Genomic DNA, 23,070 nt, shown 5'->3' on the forward strand with positions numbered 1-23,070 from the left:
TGGGTGGAGGTGTTGAGTTTGGGTAGGGTGCTCTTTCCAAGAGCCGGTGCAGACTCAAAGGGCCGAATGGCCTCCTTCTGCACTGTAAATTCAATGATAATCTATGATTAATCTAGGACAAAGGTTCGGCACAACATCGTGGGCCGAAGGGCCTGTTCTGTGCTGTATGTTCTATATTTCAGTCTTTAAGAGGGTTAGGGTTAGTTATTCTTAAACTTTTAACAAGGCCCCCCAGTATCCAACCTTTCAAGTCCCCTCAGGATCTTTGTTTCAATAAGATCACCCCCATTTCTTTAAACTCCAAGGGTACAGACCCAACCTGTCTAGCTTTCTTCACGAGACGCCTGCAGTCTATTAACTGGTAACCACTGGGTTGACTTCATTGATTCTTACACATTTTCAGGAGGGACGGAGAGTGTCCAAATGATTTTAAACACACAAATGATAAGGCTTCATTAAAAAAAATGTTTAATGATGTTACAGAGTGAAATGATCAGCAAGAGATTAACAACATTAAGGTCCAAGACAGTATTCCATTCAAAGCAAATTCCTGTTGATATTTTATCCCTCAGTTTAGAATCACTTCAAATTTTGTGGCTATTTCTATGGATCCATGGACTTGGATCAGCTTTTCCAGAGAGATAAGGAGGGAGTCACTACCACATTCGACGGAAAGTTAAACGGAAGTGAATCTCCCCATTCCGGCTCAGCACAAAGCTTCACCATTCTGCATCCCCAACCTGAACTGAAAGCAGCAACAATATCCAGCAGCCCATTGTAGTGTAGAAGCATCTTAAATCATTACCGATTAGCAAAATTGAACAGAGTCTTTGGCTTTTTTATATAAATAAACACTTAACCAAATGAGAAAACATTGACCCCAGTTTCATTTAGTGGGATTGAAAAGTTAGTCTTTGCATTTCAAACTCACATCCAGTGATCCTGGCTGGAGCTGTTCATGGATGGAGACTGGGATTGAGCTCCAGTAGAGCGGCCCATTGTTGACTTGGGTCTGTTCTGCACAAGGTAACATGTGAATAATGGTCATCATGCAAGCCAGATGCTGGGGAACAAAGATTGGAGGAGTGATGAGGAAACATTTATCACCCAAAGGGGAGCCTGAAAGGGTAATAAAGGTAGAGGTGTCTGGATTTGCCCCTCAACCTGCAGGGCTCCGGAACAAACGTTGGAACGTGGGGTTAGGCTGGGAGGCTCGATTTACGGCTGGCCTCTTCCTGTGCTGTAATAATTCTAGGAAACCCAATTCTTTTTTCTAATTGAGAGGCAATTTAGCAAAAGTTTAGTGCTTGTACCATTTTTTTTGTAGAAATGTGTTGTCAACTGTTTTAATAATCAGAGTATCCTACCCCCCCCCTCAGGCCAATTCACGTACCCTGCACACCTTTGGGTTGTGGGGGTGAGACCCATGTAGACATGGGGATAATGTGCAAACTCTACAAGGACAGTGATCTGGGGCCGGGATCGAACCCAGGACCTCAGCGCCATGAGGCAGCAGTGCTAACCACTGAGCCACCATGCCGCCTGAATTTTAAACAATACTTGGAGTGGAATTAAGTACATGAACGAACGTTGCTCGAGCTCTCTTGCCTAAACTATCGCAGTCTGAAGGACAGACCCCCCCCCCCCAGTCGCAGAGACCTACCCGTTGCAGACAAATTAAACCCCCCCCCCCGATGCACAGACTCCCCCCATTGCATATAGGAAATGCAAGGGGGGCTCTAAAAAGTGAAAGGAGACAGAGGGTGGGGGTAAAGGCTGTCTGTGTGATTGGAGACTGAAACTTCACAAACATATTTCTAACTATATCCAAAAATGACTGCAATCTATCCCTTCGGTCATTGGCACCAGCCTTTAGTCAGAAGGGAGGCACAATTCAAGCTACAAGCTCCTTCGCAGTCCGATAAAGAACTTGCAGTTTATCACACATTATTAAAATAAATAACATTGACATACAATTGCTCTTTCACTAACCTTCAAAGTGCAAAATCTCAAACTAAAAATTAAGGAATATTTTTTGGTGGTAATTCAGGGAGGAATGTTGTAAAAATCGAGGAGTTTATTTACCGCCCACCCCGAGGACCTGATAACGCCTCTCACTGTTCACTCACCCTTTTGTGCTCAAATCCTAGACTGGAGTTTGAACCCACAACTTTCTGACTCACAGATAAGATGTGAACCAAACACAAGAGGTGTTGATGCAGAAGCAAAAGCTCCAGCAACTAATCCAACAAATTGCAGGATATTTGGTAGGTGCCTTAATAGAAAAGGAGAAGTTCACCATTTGTGCTGGTTATTTACTTGTGATATGACCGGATTCCTTGAACACGTGCTTTTCAATTATTGGATTTGATGGGGCCACACGTGATATTCCTGTTGAGAGACCAGGGCCTGCCCTGTGCTCCAGATTGTGCTTCACCCACTCTGCTCTTGCTAAACTTAGAACATAGAACATTACAGCGCAGTACAGGCCCTTCAGCCCACGATGTTGCACCGACCTGTGAAACCACTCTAAAGCCCATCTACACTATTCCCTTATTGTCCATATGTCTATTTGAATGCCCTTAGTGTTGGCGAGACCACTACTGTTGCAGGCAGGGCATTCCACGCCCTTACTACTCTGAGTAAAGAACCTACCTCTGACATCTGTCCTATATCTATCTCCCTCAATTTAAACCTATGTCCCCTCGTGCTAGACATCACCATCCGAGGAAAAAGGCTCTCACTGTCCACCCTATCCAATCCTCTGATCATCTTGTATGCCTCAATTAAGTCACCTCTTAACCTTCTCTCTAACGAAAACAGCCTCAAGTCCCTCAGCCTTTCCTCATAAGATCTTCCCTCCATACCAGGCAACATCCTGGTAAATCTCCTCTGCACCCTTTCCAATGCTTCCACATCCTTCCTATAATGCGGCGGCCAGAATTGCACGCAATACTCCAAATGCGGCCGCACCAGAGTTTTGTACAGCTGCAACATGACCTCATGGCTCCGAAACTCAATCCCTCTACCAATAAAAGCTAACACACCGTACGCCTTCTTAACAACCCTCTCAACCTGGGTGGCAACGTTCAGGGATCTATGTACATGGACACCTAGATCTCTCTGCTCATCCACACTACCAAGAATTTTACCATTAGCCCAGTACTCTGTCTTCCTGTTATTCCTTCCAAAATGAATCACCTCACTTTTCTGCATTAAACTCCATTTGCCATAAGTGCCAGTATTTGTGTTTGGTGGTGGCACCAAGTTGCTGTAGCCACTGATCATCGTGGTCGTACCCTCCAGCCCACAGGCAGAGTTGTAATTTCCTTCTTTCGCCAACATCCTTGGAGCGGAGCCTTGGCTGACCCACTGGTCATTAACTCCGGGTACCTCACTCCTCACCTTAAGGCCCTTGGGTATGTGACAGTCTCGCAGCCTGGGGATATTCCCGATCCACCATAACCACCTTTGATTAGTGCTGACCAACCTGGGAGTTTTACCTTTGAGGGGACTTCCACATTGGGGAAGCGAGGACATACCCAGAATGCACACAGACAGCAAAGATAAAAATGATTGAGCTTCTTGACAGCTGTGAAGTTTTCCAGTTTCAGAGCCAAACAACACAATGCTGAGAACTCCGGCCCCATAAACCATCAACTAGGCCCACCCTTACACCCCATAAACCATCAACTAGGCTCATCCTTACACCCCATAAACCAGCAACTAGGCCCACCCTTACACCCCATAAACCAGCAACTAGGCTCACCCTTACACCCCATAAACCAGCAACTAGGCTCATCCTTACACCCCATAAACCAGCAACTAGGCCCACCCTTACACCCCATAAATCAGCAACTAGGCTCATCCTTACACCCCATAAACCAGCAACTAGGCCCACCCTTACACCCCATAAACCAGCAACTAGGCTCATCCTTACACCCCATAAACCAGCAACTAGGCTCATCCTTACACCCCATAAACCAGCAACTAGGCCCACCCTTACACCCCATAAACCAGCAACTAGGCTCACCCTTACACCCCATAAACCAGCAACTAGGCCCATCCTTACACCCCATAAATCAGCAACTAGGCTCATCCTTACACCCCATAAACCAGCAACTAGGCTCACCCTTACACCCCATAAACCAGCAACTAGGCTCATCCTTACACCCCATAAACCAGCAACTAGGCCCATCCTTACACCCCATAAACCAGCAACTAGGCCCACCCTTACACCCCATAAACCAGCAACTAGGCCCACCCTTACACCCCATAAACCAGCAACTAGGCCCACCCTTACACCCCATAAACCAGCAACTAGGCTCACCCTTACACCCCATAAACCAGCAACTAGGCTCATCCTTACACCCCATAAACCAGCAACTAGGCCCATCCTTACACCCCATAAACCAGCAACTAGGCTCATCCTTACACCCCATAAACCAGCAACTAGGCCCATCCTTACACCCCATAAACCAGCAACTAGGCCCACCCTTACACCCCATAAACCAGCAACTAGGCCCACCCTTACACCCCATAAACCAGCAACTAGGCCCACCCTTACACCCCATAAACCAGCAACTAGGCTCACCCTTACACCCCATAAACCAGCAACTAGGCTCATCCTTACACCCCATAAACCAGCAACTAGGCCCATCCTTACACCCCATAAACCAGCAACTAGGCCCACCCTTACACCCCATAAACCAGCAACTAGGCCCACCCTTACACCCCATAAACCAGCAACTAGGCCCACCCTTACACCCCATAAACCAGCAACTAGGCTCACCCTTACACCCCATAAACCAGCAACTAGGCCCACCCTTACACCCCATAAACCAGCAACTAGGCCCATCCTTACAACCCATAAACCAGCAACTAGGCTCATCCTTACACCCCATAAACCAGCAACTAGGCCCATCCTTACACCCCATAAACCAGCAACTAGGCCCACCCTTACACCCCATAAACCAGCAACTAGGCCCATCCTTACACCCCATAAACCAGCAACTAGGCTCATCCTTACACCCCATAAACCAGCAACTAGGCTCATCCTTACACCCCATAAACCAGCAACTAGGCTCATCCTTACACCCCATAAACCAGCAACTAGGCTCATCCTTACACCCCATAAACCAGCAACTAGGCCCATCCTTACACCCCATAAACCAGCAACTAGGCCCACCCTTACACCCCATAAACCAGCAACTAGGCTCATCCTTACACCCCATAAACCAGCAACTAGGCCCATCCTTTTAAGTGACTACAAAGGAGGCCGGGCTTCCCTCCCCATTCCCACTACACCTGAAGCCTGTGTATTTTTGCAGACCCTCCACGGGGGCAGAATTCTCTGACACACGGAGCAGCAGAGGTGCCTTCTAACAGAATTCATTAGTTAGTTGCTAATTCCTATTTTCGTTGCCCACTAGTTAATTTCCAAAATTGTGGCAGTTTTCCTTGCACTGCTTGGGCTGCTTTAGCCCAAGTTAAAAAGTGTTGTCCTATATTTCACACAGGGAAAACTTAACCCAACTCTCAACTCAGTACAGAAGCTGGCACTGACGTGGAATGCTCCAACCTCTGTTACAATGCAATAGCCACAGATGGGCCAATAGTTGAAGACAGTTGTTCAAACTGGGAGCTGGGCACTCCCAATAACAAAAATGATTAATTGATCTCTAAAATCTGGCTTTCCACATTATAATACATTGGTTTATTATTCTTTACATGTTCAGAATATGTAAAAAAGAGTAAATTAGAAAAATCAAAGATAGGAAATACCTGGAAACGTAGACTGATTAGGAATTAAAATGTGCTTCAATGTCCATTAGTTTTAAAACAGGAAGACAGACAGATAGATATTAATATAAAACATCTCTAAATATTTTAAAAATAAAATGGCTTTCTGGCTTCCTGGAAAGAGGTGGTCCCTGTAATTGTGCAAATCATTCAGTTGCAGCTCCTTGAAGAAGAGCAGAGGAAACCTCATCATCTTCAGCATTGACTCGCTTGTACTCTGTATGGAACAAGAGTGCAAAGCAACAAGCCTCCAAACTGCAGATAGCAGCCAACACCAATGTGGGAACTGTTAAATAAAGAATATATTCATTGATTATTATTACATCAATAAGCTGCTGTTACCCAATGGAGAAACGTCATTGCCCTCTAGTCTGAAACACTCCATGTCCACATTTAGCTTTGGGCTGAGACGGGTAAGTGACAGGTGTACCACATGTAGCAGGCAAAGACCACCTTCCCACAACATTCAACAAAATTACTGTCGCTGAATCTCCCACCATTAAATTCCGAGGGATGTTCACCAGTTCATCATTAACCAGAAACATACCTGGAGCAGCCACATAAATACTGTCAGAGGCTGGGAATTCTGTCATAACTATCTCACCTCTGGCTCCCCAAAGCCTGCCCATCATCTACAAGGAAAAGTCAGGAGCATGATGGAATAGCCTAGATGAGTGGAACTCCAACCTGCTTCCACCACCAATGGACAATGATATCTGTATGTACCATCCAGAGAAACCTCGTCTATCGGACGGCACATATACAACACCCAGCCCATCAAACTGCTGTGCCTGGCCCAGGTCCCACTGTTTAGACCAAGAGTAAGTTCAATGAAAGATCTGCAACGAGCTGCTCCTCCAAACACGGACTGCTTCTCTCCCACATTTTCTGCTGGTAGTCTCAGTAAATGAGGGAGAAAGTGTCTGGTTGCAGGAGCAGCGGACAGTGTGAAGGTAAGCGGCTTCTCTTTTGTTTTGACAGTGTGCACTCTCTCTACATTTGGTTGTTCTCCTCTCCCACCATTCCGTGTAGGTGCCAGTCTCCTAAAGCAGCACAGGATTCAAGATGGTGGAGCAGGCTGGAGGACCAACAAGGAACATGAACTGTAGCAAAGCAGCAATCTCCCGCACACAAGGCGAGAGCCTGCGCGTGCGCGCGGGAATCTGAATGAGTGTCTGAGTGGGTGACAGCTAGAACAGACTGGGAATGAGCTGGACATGCCCTTCCCTTCCTCCTCCACCCTTCCACAAAGTAGGCCGGGGGGAGGAGGACCCAGGCTGAAAGGCAGCCTGCCTTTGATCCCCCACTTTCTTATGAAATCTGCCAAGGCCAGCATGGAACGTGCACCACCAGAGGCAACGCAAGGTTAGTGTTAGTTAAACCCAACTCTTTAGCTCAGCCCTGGCCCCCTCCCCTTCCCTTCCCCGGGGACCAGAACTTGGGGCCGAGTCTGTCCCTAGCTTTGCTTCTTAAACAAAGACAAAAAGATTTAATTGGTTAGCTTAGTTGCTTGACACTTTTTAAAAAGGTCATTTCTACTTTTTCTATAAATTGACAATTTATTGTTTTAACATTTTTAAAAATTCATGTGTGATGTTGCGCCAAACCTTTCTTGCTGGGCATGGAGTGGCGATTCCAAACACTCCGGGGACCCAGGGGAACGCTCCGGGGACCCGAGGAAACGCTCCGGGGACCCAGGGGAATGCTCCGGGGACCCAGGGGAACGCTCCGGGGACCCAAGGAAACGCTCCGGGGACCCAGGGGAATGCTCCGGGGACCCAGGGTAACGCTCCGGGGACCCAGGGTAACACTCCGGGGACCCGAGGAAACGCTCCGGGGACCCAGGGTAACGCTCCGGGGACCCGAGGAAACGCTCCGGGGACCCAGGGTAACGCTCCGGGGACCCAGGGTAACACTCCGGGGACCCGAGGAAACGCTCCGGGGACCCAGGGCAACGCTCCGGGGACCCAGGGGAACGCTCCGGGGACCCAGGGGGAACGCTCCGGGGACCCAGGGGGAACGCTCCGGGGACCCAGGGGGAACGCTCCGGGGACCCAGGGGGAACGCTCCGGGGACCCAGGGGAACGCTCCGGGGACCCAGGGGAACGCTCCGGGGACCCAGGGGAACGCTCCGGGGACCCAAGGAAACGCTCCGGGGACCCAAGGAAACGCTCCGGGGACCCAGGGGAATGCTCCGGAGACCCAGGGTAACGCTCCGGGGACCCAAGGAAACGCTCCGGGGACCCAGGGGAATGCTCCGGAGACCCAGGGTAACGCTCCGGGGACCCGAGGAAACGCTCCAGGGACCCGAGGAAACGCTCCGGGGACCCAGGGGAATGCTCCGGGGACCCAGGGGAATGCTCCGGGGACCCAGGGGAATGCTCCGGGGACCCAGGGGAACGCTCCCGGGACCCAGGGGAACGCTCCCGGGACCCAGGGGAACGCTCCGGGGACCCAGGGGAACGCTCCGGGGACCCAGGGGAACGCTCCGGGGACCCAGGGGAACGCTCCGGGGACCCAGGGGAACGCTCCGGGGACCCAGGGGAACGCTCCGGGGACCCAGGGGAATGCTCCGGGGACCCAGGGTAACGCTCCGGGGACCCAGGGGAATGCTCCGGGGACCCAGGGGAACGCTCTGGGGACCCAGGGTAACGCTCCGGGGACCCAGGGGAATGCTCCGGGGACCCAGGGTAACGCTCCAGGGACCCAGGGGAATGCTCCGGGGACCCTGGGGAATGCTCTGGGGACCCAGGGGAACGCTCCGGGGACCCAGGGGAACGCTCTGGGGACCCAGGGGAATGCTCCGGGGACCCGAGGAAACACTCCGGGGACCCAAGGGAACACTCTGGGGACCCAGGGTAACGCTCCGGGGACCCAGGGGAATGCTCCGGGGACCCAGGGGAACGCTCTGGGGACCCAGGGTAACGCTCCGGGGACCCAAGGGAATGCTCCGGGGACCCAGGGGAACGCTCCGGGGACCCAGGGGAATGCTCCGGGGACCCAGGGTAACGCTCCGGGGACCCAGGGGAATGCTCCGGGGACCCAGGGGAACGCTCTGGGGACCCAGGGTAACGCTCCGGGGACCCAGGGGAATGCTCCGGGGACCCAGGGTAACGCTCCGGGGACCCAGGGGAATGCTCCGGGGACCCTGGGGAATGCTCTGGGGACCCAGGGTAGCGCTCCGGGGACCCAGGGGAACACTCTGGGGACCCAGGGGAATGCTCCGGGGACCCGAGGAAACACTCCGGGGACCCAAGGGAACACTCTGGGGACCCAGGGTAACGCTCCGGGGACCCAGGGGAATGCTCCGGGGACCCAGGGGAACGCTCTGGGGACCGAGGGTAACGCTCCGGGGACCCAGGGGAATGCTCCGGGGACCCAGGGGAACGCTCCGGGGACCCAGGGGAATGCTCCGGGGACCCAGGGGAATGCTCCGGGGACCCAGGGGAACGCTCCGGGGACCCAGGGGAACGCTCCGGGGACCCAGGGGAACGCTCTGGGGACCCAGGGTAACGCTCCGGGGACCCAGGGGAATGCTCCGGGGACCCAGGGTAACGCTCCGGGGACCCAGGGGAATGCTCCGGGGACCCAGGGGAACGCTCTGGGGACCCAGGGTAACGCTCCGGGGACCCAGGGGAATGCTCCGGGGACCCAGGGGAACGCTCCGGGGACCCAGGGGAACGCTCCGGGGACCCATGGGAATGCTCCGGGGATCCAGGGTAACGCTCTAGGGACGCGGGGTTAAATCCCGCCACTGCAGATGGTGGAAATTGAATCCAGTAAAAATCTGGAATTAAAAGTCTAAAGATCACCATGAAACCATTGTTGATTGTTGTAAAAACCCATCTGGTTCACTAATGTCCTTTAGGGAAGGAAATCTGCCGTCCTTACCTGGTCTGGCCTACCCGTGACTCCAGGCCCACAGCAATGACTCTTAACTGGCTGAGCAGGTCACTCAGTAAAAGGGCAATTCGGGATGTCCTCATCAGCGGTACATGTATCTCATGAAAGAGTAAAGAACTTCCCACCAAGACCCAAATATTACAAGTTTCCTATTGAACCAGCTGGCGAATATTGGGCAAAGTTGAAGACTCCCAGTCTTCAACAAACGCTTCAGTAATCTAGATTCTGAAAAAGCAGAAAGTCGCACTAACTTGTCCAATCGAGTGCTGCCCCCACTCCAACCTGACATGCGGAACCGTCAGCAGTAACTGGCTGAGCCAGTGCTGGTAACAGAAGAATAAATAATGCTCCTTGGAGTTGCCTGCAATGAAATATGGAGACATTAGTCACTGCATAGCTGCCTCAGCACAAAGTCCTGGTTTTATTCATTCACACGATGTGGGTGTCCATCCCCCACTGCCCATCCCCCACTGCCCATGAACAGAAGCTGTTCAACGTGAAGGGCATTAGTGAACCAGAGGAGAGGTGGTGGCAGTGGTATTGTCATAAGGTCATCCTTCGAATCCCACCATGGATATCGAGGGCAATCAGGGATGGGTAATAAATGTTGGTACAGCCAACAATACCCATGGGTTTTTACAACAATTGGCAATGGTTTCATGGCCATTATTGGACTTTTAATTCCAGATTTTTATTGAATTCAAATTTAATCTTCTGCCCTGGTGGGATTTGAACCTGGATCCACAGAGCATTGTCCTGGGTGTCTGGGTTACTAATCCAGCGACAATATCACTACACCACCGCCTGCCCTCTGTGTCAGCCGTGGTCAACAGTTGACTCTTGCCTCTGAGTCAGAAGGTTTTGAGGTCCCACTGCAGGGTTGGAGCACAAATATCTCGGTTGACACTCTGGTGCTGGACGGAGGGAGTGTTGCACTGTCAGAGGTACTGTCTTTTGAGGAGGTGTTAAACTTCTCAGATGGAGATAAAGTTCCCATGGCTCTATTTCAATATTAACCCTCTATCACCAGGTTATCTGGTCACTGTCACCGCGCTGTGGTCGATCTTGCTGTGTGAAAGGTAGATGCTTCATTTCCTGCATTACAACGTTCAATATATTTTAAACGGACCTCACTGGCAGCAAAGTGTTTGCGATAATCTAGTGACCGAGAAAGCTGCTATTAAAATGCAAGTTTTTTTTTTTTAATTCCCCCTTATAATTGGAAGAAAACAAAAGTAAAGGACTTTGAAATGATATTGTGCAGCTGAAACTCTGGAAACCAATTAAACAAGTCACTGATTCACTGGTACAGGAACAATTAACAGACTCACTGACATCTAGAACAAGCATTGTCAAACTTGGGGGGTGTGACCCATGGGTAGGTCACAGAGCTACCGTCACGGCGCTCCCTATCGCGCAGCAGCCGGCTGCAAGCGGCCTTTTATTTTTTTCATTTATTTTATTCTTTTTTTTTTACAAGTTCGGGGAGGTTTTATTTGATAAAATTTTACAGGAACAAAATGCACTTTGGACAGATGGAGACTCCATACTTTCCGACACCGGAAGGCTTCACCTTCATCCAACAGGTTCCATTGGAGGAGTGTGTACGAGGGCCAAAGGGACCCAAAACCATTTCCTCCATTTTTGTCAGCAGCAAACAAGGTAAGAGAAAATGGTGGGTCGCGCAGGTCGGCCGGCGTGGGTCGCGCAGGTCGGCCGGCGTGGGTCGCGAAGGTTGGCCGGTTGGTAAAAATGGGTCCCCGGAGAAGATCAGTATCTGGGTTACGAGGATAGGGTAGAGGTGTGGGCTGGGGTAGGGCGCTCTTTCCAAGGGCCGGTGCAGACTCGATGGGCCGAATGGCCTCCTTCTGCCCGGTAAATTCTACTATCCCTATGAGAGTTACAAACCTAACCAGCAGAAACCTGCCACCAGCATCAAACCGCCATACAATTGATTTTGGCAACACGATTTAAATGGCTCTATTCAGGAAAAGGCGCAAATTTGACAGCATGTTTTTGTCAAAATAATCACAAACTGCTGGCAGCTGTGGCATTCATCACTTCAGAAAGACACAGTGACCAACAACTAAATGCTTACCTACAAGATGCTCTTCAATTGAAAATGCTGTGGTGTGTTAAACACAGAAAGGAAGAGATCCATTGGAACCCTCACTCAGGGTTAATTGTAACAGGAATGCTTTTCCACACTTGTATTGAGGCAGATTTGGATAAGTATTTACAAGAAGGAATATAAAGGGTCTGGGACAATGCCAGGAGACTTGGCCTGGAACAACTCTTTGCAGCTGGACAGCAGACAGCGGCAGAGATGATACGGACAGAGTGTTTGTCTTTCTGGCAAAATTTCTGATTCTATGATGAGGAGAAAAAAGCCACTGGGACAATTAAATAAAAGCCCAAAGTAATAAAGATGAATTACCCAGAGACAAAGATTAATCCAGCAGAGGTCGCTTCCCCCACTGGGTACGAACATTCCACGCCAAGCTCCATTCCCACCGGATAGATGGAAAACCCAAGGAGCCCAAACAGTGAGCAGACCACAGCCAATCCATACGGCTGATCCCTCAGCCGGGAAACCTGAAAATACACAATGTCAAGACATTGCTCCAATCTTTCCTCAAGTTAATTTTATAGAACAATCCAAGTTAAAGCAGATAATTCTCTATACCAAAATGCAGGATAAACTCAGCAGGTTGGGCAGCAACTGTGGAGAGAGAAAGTTTTTTTTTCCCCAATTGAGGGGCAATTTAGCGTGGCCAATCCACCTACCCTGCACATTTGGGTTGTGGGGGGTGAGACCCACGCAGACACAGGGGGAATGTGCAAACTGGAGAAACAGTTAATGTTTCAGATCAATGGCCTTTTGCAGAACTCTCTACACAATCTGCTTTACCAATCCAGTCAAAATAATCTCATTCATTCTTTCACCTCCAGCGCAAGGTTTCTGCCAGTAAGTGACAGCTCAGTCCAGTTACCATCTGCTTCCAATCTTTTCTTGCACGTTATTGAAACGAGTTGTTCTATTGCACTCTCCTTTGCAACTGAAGCCTCAAATGTTTAGCATCCCAGCATCAGTTACAGTGTCGAGTCTCCGCATCGTTAGTTACTCCAGTGACATTAATATCATCCCAATAAGTGCTATCAAGTTGCCATGTAAGACAACTGTCACCCTCAACCCAGCGATTGGAGTCACTAACCCAGAGTCTGAAATTGGAAGGTTATCACGATTTCAAGGGTTTGGTAACTTTCCTCCAATCCACTTGAGCATCCATGACACATCGATATCAACTTGCCTCACTGCTGGCTCGGCCACGTTCCAGCTGACGCTGTCTGAACCTGACCTAGGAGCCTGGTGCTGATACGAAGTGCTCACCGAGGCATTCGTTGCTGCAGCCACCCCAACCACTGCCTCTGTGATGTTAAGACTCCTTGTCCAGCATTGAGTCCTGGATGAGACACAATTTTTTCTGGTTAAACATTGGGACGACCAAAGCTTCTGCCCTCTCCTAGCCCGCCCACTGTCTCAGGCTGAACAAAACTCCGTTCCAGCTTGCTGTCCTATATCAGCCCGTATCTTCTCCATCGCAAAGCTACTTAAGTCGCAAACACCTGCTTCCATTAAAATCTCATCTATAACACTTACTTCCAGACTGGACTATTCCAACGCTTTTCTGGTCAACCTCTCATCTTCTATCCTTCATAATCTTCAGCTCATCCAAAATTCAGCTCCATGCATCCTATCTTGCATTAAATTCTGATCTTGAGGACACACAAAGTTCTTGTTTAAAATTCCTATCCTTATGTTTAAATCCATTCCTCAACTGTTGCTGCAGTGAGCTCCTCTACAGGCCTGCGATCATTGCAAGAAAGCTGACCTCTGCTAATTGGTATAATCAAATATTGTAGAAGTTACACTGGGGCACTCTGGGGTCCAGAATGGCAGCAGACTCGTGGTGTCGGCTCTCTCCTGTAGTTGTTAACTTGCCGGTTGAAGCTTGTCGGTGACACTGAACGATATACTCACCAGCGCAAAGCCAATACTGGCAAAAGCCGTCAAGCAAAAATTAATTTTGGTGGTTTCCATAAACTTCTTTGTTCTGTCCACGTACAGACCAAACACAAACGCACCCAAGATCCCAAATACAATAAACAAGGCTCCGCACAGTCCAGCAAAAGTCTGTAACAGAAAGATTTACATTACATAAATGACACATGACTCTTCTCCAGGTAGTCAGGGATTTTAACAGTAAACAGAGCAGATTACATACACCTTCACTACGAATGAGCTGCCCAGTCACTGTGCTCAGAATTTGGAGGAGAAACAGCAAGTTAGTGAGCATTCACAATTTCAGGACAGGTTTTGGAAAAGGTGGAGGTACAAAAGGAAGATTAGGGAAGTGAACATCTATGGCTGGTACAGATTATTTTAAACATACCCCCTGTGGGAAGATATACATTCAAACATTCATTCACATTTCCCGATCACAGTCTTTAGATAACTCCACTTTCATGTCTTCAAATGGACAAACTACAGGAGGTACAGCCTCAAATCACAGAATGGTTACAGAGCAGGAGGGCATTCGGCCCATCGTGTCTGTACCGGCTCTCCAAATGAGCATCATGACCGATTGCCGTTCCCCTGCCTTTTCCCCATATTCCCACACATTCTTTCTATTCAAATAATCATCTAATACCCTCTTAAATAACCTCCTGCAGATAATTATAAATCAGGTGAAAGGGAGGAACTTAAAACAATTACCAGGGAGAGTCCAGAGCAAATTACAGAATCGTTACTGTGCAGAACCAGGCCATTCAGCCCATCAAGTCTGCACTGCTGCGCAGAAAGAGCATGCTACCTTAATCAAATTCTCTTGCCTTATCCCTGTCACCTCTCACATTCTACCTTTTCAGATAGTGTTGGGTGGGGTTGCTGGGTTGTGGGGATAGGGTGGAGATGTTGACCTTGGGTAGGGTGCTCTTTCCAGGGGCCGGTGCAGACTCGATGGGCCGGGTGGCCTCCTTCTGCACCGTAAATTCTATGATAATCTATGATAGTAATCCAATTCCCTTTTCGAATATCTCGATCGAACCAGCCTCCACCAGCCTCTCAGGAAGTTCATTCCAGACTCCAAATACCCTCTGGTGAAAGAATTTTTCCTCACACCAATTTTATTCCTTTTGTCAATTATTTTGAATCTGTGTCCTCTATTTCTTGATGTTCTCTTGAGTGGGAACAGTTTCTCAGTATTTACCCTAAAAGCTGACAAGTTCCCAGGTCCTGATGGACTTCATTCTCAGATTTGAAAAGAAATGGCTGCTGAAATAGTGGATGCATTGGTTTTCATTTTCCAAAACCTCTGTGATTGTGCAAAGGGCTCATCAGACTGGGAAAAAACAAATGTCACTGTGCTATTCAAAAAAGGAGACAGAAAATACGTACAGGCCAGCTAGTCGAACATGTGTTACAGGGAAAACGCTGGAATTTATCAGTAAGGTTGTAGCAGGGACACTTAGAAAATCTCAATGCAATCAGGCAGAGTCAACATGGTTTGGTGAAAGGGAAATCATGTTTGACTAATTTATTAGTGTTCTTTGAGGAATCTTAGAAAATAGGATTCATTATGGTCATGGCTGATCATCCAACTTAATCGCCTGATACTGCCTGAACCAAAATCCTTTGATCCCCTTCACAATGTGCGTGGAGGGGAACGTGTGGATGTGCTGCATTTTAAATTCAAGAAAGCATTTGAGAAGGTGCCACATCAAAATAAAGGGTCACTGTGCAGGGATAATGTATTAAAATGTATCGAGGTGAGCCAAAAACAGGAGGCATGAATGGGTTCTTTTCAGGTTGGTGAAATATGAAGAGTGGACTTGCCACAGGGATCAGTGCTGGAACCTCAACTACTTATCATTTGTATCAATAAGTTGAATGAAGAGACTGGAGTCGTCAAATTTGCAGATGACACAAAGATAGGTAGGAAGGTGAGCTGTGAAGAGGACATAAAGAATCTCCAATGGGATATTGATGGGTTAAGTGAGTGGGCAAAACTTTGGCAGGATGATAATGCGGGAAAATGTGAGCTTATCACTTGGGCAAGTTAGAAAATAAAAACAGCAAATTATTTATTGGACGAGGGCTGCATTTATTGCCCATCCCTAATTGCCCCTGAGGGGGCAGTTAAGAGCCACATTGGTGTGGCTTTGGGGTCACATATAGATGAGGACGGCAGATTTCCTTCCCTAAAGGACATTTTTACGACAATCGACAATGGTTTCATGGTCATCATTAGACTTTTAATTCCAGATATTTTATTGAGTTTAAATTCCACCACCTGGCGTGATGGGATTCGAACCCAGGTCCCCAGATCATCGCCCTGTGTCTGGGTTACTCGTCCAGCGAGTCACTGTGGCTACCCTAAACAGATAGAGTTCAGAAATCAGTAGTAGAGGGAATTGTGTCTCGGTACAAGAATGGGTAAAAGTTAGCATGCGGATATAGAAAGTGATTAGAAAAACAAGTGGAAGGTTATTAATTGCAAGAGGAATGGGCTATAAAAGTAGAGATGTTTTGTACAATTGTACAGAGAGCTGGCAAGACCCTATCTGAAGTATTCTGTACAGTTTTGGTCACCTTATTAAAGAAACAATATAAATCTGTTAGAAACAGTTGAGAGAAGGTTCACTAGACTGATACCTGGGATGGGGGGGGTTATCTTGTGAGGAAAGTCTGGCTAGGCAAAGCCTGCACCCACTGGAATCTAGAAGATTGAGAGGTGATCTTACTGAAACATAAAAAATCTTAAGGATATGGTGGTACAGTGGTTAGCACTGCTGCCTCACAGCTCCAGGGACCCGGGTTCAATTCCAGCCTCGGGTCACTGTCTGTGTGGAGTCTGCACGTTCTCCGTGTGTGCGTGGGTTTCCTCCGGGTGCTCCAGTTTCCTCCCACAGTCCAAAGATGTGCAGGTTAGGTGGATTGGGCATGCTAAATTGCCCCTTAGTGTCCAAAAAGGTTAGATGGGATGACTGGGTTACGGGGATATGCTGAGGGCATGGACCTAGGTAGAGTGTTCTTTCAGAGGGTCTGTGCAGACTTGATGGGCCGAATGGCCTCCTTCTGCACTGTAGGGATTCGATGACTTTACAGGGTTGATACTGGAAGGATGTTTCCCCTTGTGGCAGAGACGAGGGGAGAGTTTAAAATTAAAGGATCTCCCATTTAAAAGGGAGACGAGAATTTGTTTTCTCTGAGAGTTGAGTCTTTGGAACTCTCTTCCCCAGAGAGCAATGGGAGGTCAGTGAATGTCTGTACAACAGAGCTAGCTAACCAAAGGTCATCAGGATAGGTAGAATGTAGAGTTGAGGCCACCATCAGATCAGTTGTGGTTTGATTGAATGATGGAGGAGGCCTATTCCTGCTCCCAATTCACATGTTCAAACAAAACACATCTCTGGAGCTGCTCGAAGTTTTAATTTGACTTCTTTGGACTGTAAACATTTGAGCGAGATCTAATTAATGCCAGAAAGTCACACCTGAGACTAGAGGCTCCGTCACATCCCATTACGCGGAGACACTTGGCAAGACGAGCAACCCTACCGCCCACTCGCCCACAGAAAAGGGTGGGTGGGGAATGGATGGATCTTCATGATTTATTCACAATAGTATCAGCAACATTTTCCATTCGTTAGTTTTCAATTTGAATATATTGCATTCATTTTTTATTCTTTCACAGGATGTACATCGCAGGCTCGGCCAGCATTTGTTGCCCCGACCTAACTGCCCTTGGGAATATGGTCTTGAACCGCTGCAGTTATGTGGTGGAGGGGCAGTGTTGTTAGGAACTTCCAAGCAATATTTGACCCAGCAACATTGAAGAAACAGCTGCACATTTCCACATCCATATTTCCACATCCATTTCCAAGTCAGGGTGGTTGGGACTTTGAGTCAGAATTTCAGAGCACAAAGAGGGGCCCCTTCAGCCCATCGTGTCTGCCATCGTTTAACTAATCCAGCACTTGGTCCATGGCCTTGTGTACTGCGGCGTTTCAAATGCTCAACTAAATACTTAAAAGCTTTGAGGGTCTCTGCCTCCACCCCCCTTTCAGGCAGCAAGTTCCAGACTCCCACCCCCCCTCTGGGTGAAAGGGTTTTTCTCACATCCCCTCTAATCTCCTGCCCCCTGGCTTAAATCTATAACCCTGGTTGATCCCTCTACGAAGGAAAAACGTTTCTTCCTACCGAACCTATCCATGCCCATCATAATTTTGTTCATCTCAATCAGGTCCCCCTCAGCCTTCTCTGCTGCAGGAAACCTACCCCAGCCTAACCAATCTCTCTTCATAGATGAAACGCTCCAGCTGAAGCAACATCCTGGTGAATCTCCTCTCCACTCTCTCCAGTGCAATCACTTCCTTCCTGTAGTGTGGCGACCAGAATTGCTCTCGCTATGATTTAATGAGAAGTTTATACAGCTCCGTCATAGTCTCCCTGCTCTTATATTCTAAACCTCTTCTATGAAAAGCATGTCTGTTTAACCGCCATGCCTACCTGATCTGCTGCTTCAGGGATCTATGGACATTCATCCCAAGGTCCACCTGCTCCTCTCTACGCCCTAGCATCCTACTGTTGTGTGTTCTTTGCCTCATTAGTCCTCCCATCATCTTGGAGAGCATCTTGCAGGTGGTGCTGTTCGCATGTATCTGGTGATGAGGTTTCCAGATTTGGAAAGTGCTGCCGAGGGAGCCTTAAGTTGCTGCAATGTATCTTGTTGATGGTGCACACTGATGTCTGAGAAGGGAGTGGATTTTGAGGTGTTGGACAGGGTGAATGTTTGTGGATGAGGTGCAACCAAGTGGACTGCTTTGAGCTGGATGATGTCGAGCTTCTTGACCGTGGTTGGATTTGCATTGATCCAGACAAGTGGGATATTCCATCACACTCTTTACTTGTGCCTTGGAGATGATGCTCAGACGTTGGGGAGTCAGGTGGTGAGTTACTCGCTATAGAATTCTCAGCCTCTGACCTGGTTTGGGAGCCACAGGGCTGGATTCTCCGATTCTGGGGCGATGTCCCTACGCTGGTGTGGGAACGGCAGCGTTTACGCCAGAAAAACTGGCGCAACATGGCCACCAATTCCCCGTTTTGCTGGGGGCTAGCAGGACTGCCGCATAGAGCACCCGACTTTAGCTGCCAATACAGCCCGGAGAATTGCCGGTGCGTGACCGGGCAGGAGCACAGCGGCAGCGTGCAGTGGCCGCGCTGTGCTACATGGCTCCGCCCGCTCGTGGACCCGACCTGCAAAATAGTCCCCCCTTCAGCCTGCTAGCACGCCCCGGACCACCCTCCCCATAGTGCCCCTAGCACCAAATAATGTCCCCCCCCCCTTGCCTGCAGATCGGCCCTCCCCCCAACTGTGGCGGCGTTGGACTAAGTCCGCAGCCGCCACGCCGAGTTGCCGGCAGGTGAGGCCATGAGAGACGCACGCCTTTGGGAACTCGGCCGGTCGGGAGTGGAGCATCGAGGGGGGGGTTGCCGGAGGCCATCGATACGTGGCACAACGTACTCCTGGAGTACACCGCTTTGGAGGGGGCAGACCATCGTGAAAATGCTGCTGCCCCCGATTTCGTTGGAAACGTGGATTCTCCGGCCGATCGCCGAACTCGATTTCGGTGTCGGCGATGGAGAATCCAGCCCACAGTGTTTAGATGCCTGGCCCAGTTCAGTATCTGGTGACTGATCACCCCGAAGGTGTTGATTCAGCGGGATGCGGGATTTAGCAATGATAATGTCATTGAATGTCAAGGGACGATGGTTGGATGGGCTCTGGTTGGAGGTGGCCATTGCTAGCACTTGTATGGCGTGAATGTTACTGCCCTGAAACAGCTCAAGCTGGAATGTTGTGCAGGTCTTGCTGGATTTGGACATGGACCGCTTCAGAATGTGAGGAGTCACAAGTGGTGCTGAACATTGTGCAGTCATCCGCAAACATCCCCACTTCAATAATCAATAAGAATCTTTATTAGAGTCACATAATTAACACTGCAATGAAGTTACTGTGGAAAAACCCCGAGTCGCCACATTCCGGCACTTGTTCGGGTACACAGAGGGAGAATTCAGAATGTCTAATCCACCTAACAGCACATCTTTCGGGACTTGTGGAAGGAAACCGGAGCACCCGGAGGAAACACACAGAAATGGGAGAAAGTGCAGACTCCATACAGACAGTGATCTGAGCTGTGAATCCTTATGATGGAATGAAGGTCATCGATGAAGCAACTGAAGATGATTGGGTTTAGGAAACTACTCTGAGTAACTCCTGCAGTGATGTGCTGGAACTTGGGATGATTGACCCCAACCACTACAACCGTCTTCCTTTGTGCCGGGTATGACTCCAACCAGCAGAGAGATTTCCCCGATTCCCATTGACTCCAGTTTAGCTCGGGCTCCTTGATGCCGCACTTGGTCCAATGTTGCCTTGATGTCATGGGTAGTCACTCTCACCTCACCTCTGGCATTCAGCTCTTTTGTCCATGTTTGAACCAAGGCTGTAATGAGGTAAAGATCTGAGTGGCCCTCACAAAACACAAACTGCGCAACCATGAACAAATGATTGCTGAACAACTTGGTAGCACGGTTGACACTTCCCAGCTAATGATCCAGTAGGCCGATGGGGCAAAATTAGCCCGGTTGGATTCGACTGGCTATACTACGGAGAAGCAGAAGTAGGCTATTCTGCCCATCGAGTCTGCTCCACCATTCACTGAGGTCATAACTGACCTGAAATGATAATCCTCAACTCCACTTTCCCACCTTATCCCCATAACCCTCGATTCCCTCACTGATTAAACATCAGCCTTGAATATACTGAGTGACCCAGCCTCGGTGGTAAAGAATCTCACAGATTCACTCTCCTCAGAAGAAATTGCTCCTCATCTCGGTCACAGGCGACTTCTTCCTCTCAGATTATGGCCTCTGGTCTTCGACTCTCCCACAAAGGGAAATAACCTCAGCCCAGAGAAGCCGATATGTCTCAATAAGGTCACCTCTCATTCTTCTAAACTCCATGAGTACAGGCCCAATTTACTCTCCCTCTCCTCATAAGAAAATCCCTCCATACCTGGGATCAACCCAGTGAACCTTTTCTGGACGGCCTCCAATGCCGGTATATCTTTCCTTAGATAAGGGGACCAAACTGTACACAGTATTCCAGATGCGGTTTAATCAGTGCCTTATATAGATTCTTTTAAAAAAAATTTAGAGTAGCCAATTATTTTCCCCCCAATTAAGGGGCAATTTGGCACGGCCAATCCACCTACCTCGCACATCTTTGGATTGTGGGGGTGAAACCGACACAGACATGGGGAGAATTTGCAAACTCCATACAGACAATAACCCAGGGTCTGGATCTAACCCAGGTCCTCAGCACTGTGGGCAGCGGTGCTAACCACTGCACCACCGTGCCACCCTCCTTCTATAGTTTTAGCAGGACTTGTCTACTTTTAGACTCCAATCCCTTTGAAATAAAGGCCAACATTCCATTCGCCTTCCCAATGACCCGCTGAACTTGCATGCGAGTTTGTGAATTGTACACGGGGATCGCCAAATTCCCCCGTGCTGCAGCTTTCTGTAGTCTTTTTCTATTTTAATAATATTCAGCTCCTTTATTCTTCCTACCAAAGTGCACAACGTCACATTTTCCTACATTATATAACATTGTCAAGTTTTTCCTCACTCACTTGTGGACTGTCATCCTCACCACTTGCCTTCCCGCCTATTTTTGTGTCACCCACAAACTTGGCAATAGTTCCCACTTCCCTCATCCAAGTCATTAATATGTATTGTAAATAATTGTGGCCCCAGCCCCGATCCCTGTGGCATTCCAGACAGGACAGAAATGGGCAGTTTTCCACATTGCCGGGTAGATAGCAATGATGTAGCTGTACTGGAATAGCTTGGCTAAGTGCCCAGCTACTTATGAAGCACAAGTCTTCAGTACTATTGGCGGGATATTGTCAGGGCCGATAGCCTTCGCGGTATCCAGGGCCTTCAGCCATTTCTTGATATCACGTGGAGTGAATCGTATTGGTTGAAGACTGATATCTGCGATGCAGGTGTCCTGAATTGGAGACTGAGACGGATCATCCACTCTGGCTGAAGAGCGTCGTGAATGCCTCAGCCTCGTCTTTTGCACAGATGTGCTGGGCTCCTCCATCATTGAGGATGGGGATATTTGTGAAGCCTCCTCTTTTTGTTAGTAGTTTAATCGTCCACCACCATTCACGGCTGGATGTGACAGGACTGCAGAGCTTAGAAGCTTACATTTTCCCCACTGACACTTCACTCAACAGACCAACCATCTCAGTGTCACACACTGAGAGCCAATGAAGGAAGAAACCGGAGCCAATCTTAACTTGGTTGAGATTTATTCTCTTATGGTTTCAGTAAGGTTTATTTTATTTGGAAATCCAGAAACCAGGATAGAACTACAAGGTTCATAGGTTAAATCAAAACAAATTTACTGCACAAAAATCAAAGAACATAAATACTCGATTTTATTCAATTACGTAAAGGATTTTAACACCAAAGATACCAACTTCACCGGACAGCTGGCTAGTGATGCAGAGCGAGGCAGCAGCGTGGGTTCAATCCCCGTACCGGGCTGGGGGGCTGGTTAGTGATGCAGAGCGAGGCAGCAGCGTGGGTTCAATCCCCGTACCGGGCTGGGGGCTGGTTAGTGATGCAGAGCGAGGCAGCAGCGTGGGTTCAGTCCCCGTACCGGGCTGGGTGGTGATGCAGAGCGAGGCGGCAGCGTGGGTTCAATCACGTACCGGGCTGGGTGGCTGGTTAGTGATGCAGAGCAAGGCAGCAGCGTGGGTTCAATCCCCGTACCGGGCTGGGGGGCTGGTTAGTGATGCAGAGCGAGGCAGCAGCGTGGGTTCAGTCCCCGTACCGGGCTGGGGGGTGATGCAGAGCGAGGCTGCAGCGTGGGTTCAGTCCCCGTACCGGGCTGGGTGGCTGGTTAGTGATGCAGAGCGAGGCAGCAGCGTGGGTTCAGTCCCCGTACCGGGCTGGTTAGTGATGCAGAGCGAGGCAGCAGCGTGGGTTCAGTCCCCGTACCGGGCTGGGGGGTGATGCAGAGCGAGGCAGCAGCGTGGGTTCAGTCCCCGTACCGGGCTGGTTAGTGATGCAGAGCGAGGCAGCAGCGTGGGTTCAGTCCCCGTACCGGGCTGGGGGGTGATGCAGAGCGAGGCAGCAGCGTGGGTTCAGTCCCCGTACTGGGCTTTCTGCCTTTCCATCAGTTCTCCATAAATGTCGGAAATCTTGCCGTTTCCAATCTCGTCCTC

At 49.3% G+C, this 23,070-nt stretch overlaps 1 protein-coding gene across 1 annotated transcript in view; it reads right to left on the reverse strand.

The window, feature by feature from the left end:
• Nucleotides 1-451: 451 nt before the first annotated feature.
• Nucleotides 452-23,070, reverse strand: part of LOC140408240 (solute carrier family 49 member A3-like) — a 44,592-nt gene continuing 21,973 nt past the window's right edge. Inside the window, exons 6-9 of the mRNA XM_072495178.1 lie at nucleotides 13,748-13,900; nucleotides 12,143-12,300; nucleotides 9,957-10,066; nucleotides 452-6,088 (exon numbers count right to left, since the gene is read on the reverse strand). Of these exons, the coding sequence (XP_072351279.1) occupies nucleotides 5,949-6,088; nucleotides 9,957-10,066; nucleotides 12,143-12,300; nucleotides 13,748-13,900 (561 nt within the window). The 3' untranslated portion in view covers nucleotides 452-5,948. The remainder of the gene's footprint in view (nucleotides 6,089-9,956; nucleotides 10,067-12,142; nucleotides 12,301-13,747; nucleotides 13,901-23,070) is intronic.

This window comes from Scyliorhinus torazame, chromosome 3 (genome assembly GCF_047496885.1).
Source record: "Scyliorhinus torazame isolate Kashiwa2021f chromosome 3, sScyTor2.1, whole genome shotgun sequence".
NCBI lineage: Eukaryota > Metazoa > Chordata > Chondrichthyes > Carcharhiniformes > Scyliorhinidae > Scyliorhinus > Scyliorhinus torazame.